We start from the raw sequence: 4,690 nt of genomic DNA on the forward strand, positions 1-4,690 counted from the left end.
AGTATTTACAATGACTGTGGTCACAGGAGAAAGAAATTTAAACCGACAAAAACCTGAGTGAAGATGTTCGTTCTTCTTTACATTCCGTAATTCCTATCCCATGTTATTGGTGGATATCATGGAGTCCACAAATTTCCTGAGACTCCACAAGTTATTCTGACCTCTGTCCCTCCATGACATTAATTACATCAGGATACAGAGAGTCTTGGGTTATGAAAGGAAATTGTAGAAGTCATAACATTAAGTTCTTACATTTCTTTCAATCATGGTGAATGTCTATTAACCTCAAAATCCATTTCAAGAACATAGAATAACAAGACATACTCATTCACTGCCATTAGCTCGATTCCAACTCCCAACGACTCGAATAAGACATACATTTTATGTATAGTTTCCTCCTTTTCACCCCACCCCAGAGTTCTTCTTCTTGCCCCACAACCTCCTCATAGCATTCTTCACCTCTGTGTTTCTGAGTGTGTAGATGATGGGATTCAGCATGGGGGTGACAACTGTGTAGAACACAGCCACTAATTTATCTGCGGTGAAGGTGGAAGAGGGTCGCATGTAGAGAAAAATGGCTGGTCCAAAGAACAAGATGACCACTGTGATGTGGGAGGCACAAGTAGAAAGGGCTTTGCGCCTCCCCTCGGCAGAATGATTCCTCAAGTGGACTAGGATGACGATGTAAGAAAACATCAAGATGAGGAAAGAACACAAGGCAATTAAGCCACTGTTGGCCAATACAGAGACTCCCTCCACAAAAGTGTCAGTGCAAGCCAGCTTGAACAATGGCAGCAAGTCACAGAAGTAGTGGTCGACTACATTGGGACCACAGAAGGGCAATTGGATGGTGATAAGAATCTGAATTATCGAGTGTAAAAATCCGCCCACCCAGGAAGCCGTTACTAGTACATGACACAGTTGACGGCTCATAATGTTCATATAGTGAAGAGGCTTGCAGATGGCTACGTACCGGTCATAAGCCATCACCACGAGCAAAAGGATCTCCGTGACCCCAAAGAAGTGGAAGAAGAAGATCTGAGTCAAACAGCCCTCCAGAGAGATGGTTTTAATCTCACTGAGCAAGTCAGTGATAACCTTTGGGACAATAGTAGAGGAGTAACTGATCTCCACCAGGGACAGGGAGCTAAGGAAGAAGTACATGGGGGAATGCAGACTCTTGCTGACACTGACTGTCAACACGATGAGGCCATTGCCCACCACCGTGGCCAGGTAGACAGGAAGGAACACCATAAAGCATGCTCTCTGCACCTCTGGGTCCTGGAAGAGGCCGGTGAGAATCAATTCAGTCACGTTATTTGTGCTGCCCTTGGGTCCCATTTGGAGATGATGGATCTCAGAGAAGATAACCTTTGACGAGACAAATGCAATCATTACATAAATCTGCTTGTTCGGTACTTGTTTCATTTATAGAATCCTTCACACATATTGTCTTGTTGGCTTATTTATTTATGTAGGTCTGTTTTCGTTAGTCAAACAGTAAATGTGTATTCACTGGTGTTTAGTGGGCTACTCTATAGAAGATACATTATTCAAACAACCTTGAAAAACCTCCATGATTCTCATATTTCACATGACATAGAAGCCATCAGTTAGTCAAGCCTCCCTGTAGACAGGGACCCAGAACTAGAGTCAGATCACTGTACTTCAATTCATCTATTATTTTAAGAACACACATTGAAAACACTAACCACTATTTTGAGTACAAATCGCTATTATAACAATAAATAGTGTTCCTCCCATTCTCAATATTTTCTCACCATGTTTTTGTCTTAGAAATTCTCAAGTGGTCTTCTGCTCTGGAATCCCTTGCTTCCTCTATCTCTCCCTCTGGAATTCCATCCTCATTGTTATTTCTCCTTTTGTTACAAGTCTCTTTGATATATCCTTTACTTGCACTGTGTAACTCTCTTAATCCTCCTAGGCCTATGACTTTAATTCCACAGCTTCATGAATTTTTACAACACTGAGGACCTGTTGACACCTAAGAGTGAAATGACTGTACGTTGTTCAGAGTAAAGCTTACAATTAAGTAATGATTTATAGCTAATATATGGGGCTCACAAGTTTGCCTGTCTCGGCATTCCAGTTTGCTGGCAAACATTTTTGGCAGCAGGACGTGAGACTCAACCTTCTCCCTGCTGTCGGGACAATGCCAACTCACCCTCAACCTTACTATCCAATAAAAAGTCAATCTCAGTTCTACAAGATGTTTCTCATCACAGGAGCAGCCCCTTAATTTTCACACTACCTAGCACCTGCCACTTGTCCTCTTCTCCAAATCCCACCCACTCTGTGTCCGTTATCTAGGAAGCTGTTCCTGGTTACTTTAGCCCAGTTCATGAACTCTGGAAATTGGTACAAGTGATTTTTCTGAGAAATGCAACAAAGCACGCTGAGTTCAGCTCAGTAAGCTCTCGATAAGCCATCACTGTTGTGATACTTCTACATTACTAATCTGATCAGCTCATGCACAGGCTTGCAATCCATCAGTTTGGGGAGGTGGGCGTGGGCGAAGGGGAGCTTATTCCAAGGGCTCAAGTAGAAATTTTAAGGAAATGATGATGGCAGCATATGTACATATATGCTTGATGCTTGAGGTATGGAATGTTTTAAGAACTGTGAGAGCCCACAATAAAATTTATTAAAATCCATCAGTGGTTTTCCATTACCTACAAGTCCAATGTCACTATCATGGCATACGTGGTCTCTCAAAGTGCACTTTGTTTGTCTATGTGGCTTCACTAACCATCAGTCTCCCTGAGCCTACATGCCAACCATTCTGAACTTTGTGCCCTTCTCCCAAATGTGCTCTTTGTGTAGGCAGCTCCCTCCACTTAGTGGGATGAGCCATGGTGAAGCAGTGGGCTTAGCATCGGGCTGCTAACTGAGACATTAGCACTTTGAGGCCCCAAAATCAGCAGCTCACTTAGCCACTTCTCTCCACTTACAGAGAACACAAGACATTATTTGATATACTTGTTTTAAAGTTCTTAACTGGACATTTTACTTGTTTGTTAGAATATGCAACATGTGTTCTTTTATGTTAACCTATTCATTATAAGGACTCAGAAATGACATGTGGGTGTGTGTGTAAGAGATTAGGCATTTATATGAGTTTTAAAATATTTGTCAAAATAACAGTGGACAATACAGAGAACAAAAGATGTCTGCTATAGACTTCGGGCTTCTACTTAAATCTTACCTCAGTACAAGAACAGTTTGTTCTAATAATGCAGCAATGTATAATACTCACCTTCCCAATATGATTGCTGAAGACAAAATGTATAAGTAAATGTGGTGAAGAAAGCTCTTGAATATCGGCTATCCAAAGATATAGCATCTGGGGTCTTCAAGGCTTGTAGTTAAACAAGCGGCCATCTAGCAGGGAAACAACAAAGTCCACTGGAAGAAGCACACCAGCCTGTGAGATCATGAGGTATTGATGGGAATAGGTATCAGAAGTTCAAAACCAAGTAATCAAATTGATATGAAAAAGCGTAGACAAAGTGGAGACCCAAAAGCCACCTGTAATTTAATTGGACAGTCCCTCACAGAAGGGCCATATGGGAGGGATGATATATCCAGGAAGCAATATACACTGATGACACACAAAAGTAACCTCTAGTTCTTTATTACTTCCTCCACTTACTATTATGGTCCCAGTTTTACCTCATTAAGCCTGTTAGACCTGCAATATTCATGTGTATATTGAAGACCATTTAATGCACGAATTGCAAGATAGATAAATCCATCAGAAATAGTAATGGAAACAATGATTCCCTGGGGATATGGAAAGAGGGGTGGGGAGAGGTAGAACTGAAAGCAAAGATGACTGTATAACCCGTCTCAAGGGGAACAAATAACAGAATTATAGGGGAACAGATACAGTGCATAGTGTAGGATATGGGAAAAATTAACAATAATAACTATTTCTAATATAAGAGTAAGGGCTCCTGGGTGGTAGGTTGGGGAGGCTGTGGATAAAGGGGAGCTGATATCAAAGAGTTCAAGAAGAAAGAAAATGTTTTGAAAATGATGGTGGCAATCGTTGTGCTATTATGCTTGATGTAATTGAATTACAGATTGTTACAATATCTGTAAGAGCTCCCAATAAAATTATTTTTTTAAGATGTCTGCTGTGGAACATAATGATTTGAAGTACCTCCTGTTCCCAGCTCAAAGAGCATTGGTGTATTGCTGGTTACGTTTCGGGCTGCTAATAAAAAGATGAGTAGTTTGGACCAGTCGCTCACAGGAGGAAGTTGTGGAAATCTGCTTTCATAAATATTTACAACCTCAGAAATGCCGTGAAGGAATACTACTCTGTCCTGTAGTCAGATGTGACACAAAGGCAATGGGTGTGGATTTCTTTTCTGCCCCCAGCTCATGGGAAATGTCAGTAAAGTAGACAACAAACTTCATTTCAAAGCTGTAGCATGTGTGCCTTTGACTCAGTGGAATAAGATGGCTGTTAGATCTACATTGTCCAGAATTTCAGATGAGGACGAGTCTTACCTAAGTTGTGTGAGGTCAACACAGCCAGAAAGGAAAACATAAAGCAATAACTTTAAACTCTATATAACTTTTAAAAATCTTGTTCTATTCGTTGATAAATTCATCACTAATCAAGATTATGCACACACACGCGCCACTCAAAGAAACAAAA

General features: G+C 40.9%; 1 protein-coding gene across 1 annotated transcript; it reads right to left on the minus strand.

Annotated features, from left to right (window-relative positions):
- Positions 1-402: 402 nt before the first annotated feature.
- Positions 403-1,341, minus strand: LOC142445766 (olfactory receptor 4B1-like). Its single transcript, XM_075547681.1, has one exon. It carries the CDS (start codon positions 1,339-1,341, stop codon positions 403-405), a length of 939 nt encoding a protein of 312 aa, XP_075403796.1.
- Positions 1,342-4,690: the final 3,349 nt, after the last annotated feature.

This window comes from Tenrec ecaudatus, chromosome 4, assembly GCF_050624435.1.
Source record: "Tenrec ecaudatus isolate mTenEca1 chromosome 4, mTenEca1.hap1, whole genome shotgun sequence".
NCBI lineage: Eukaryota > Metazoa > Chordata > Mammalia > Afrosoricida > Tenrecidae > Tenrec > Tenrec ecaudatus.

What these genes read in the sequence shown, in the direction of transcription:
- LOC142445766 (XM_075547681.1), bottom strand. Translation starts at nt 1,341, where the DNA reads ATGGGACCCAAGGGCAGCACAAATAACGTGACTGAATTGATTCTCACC.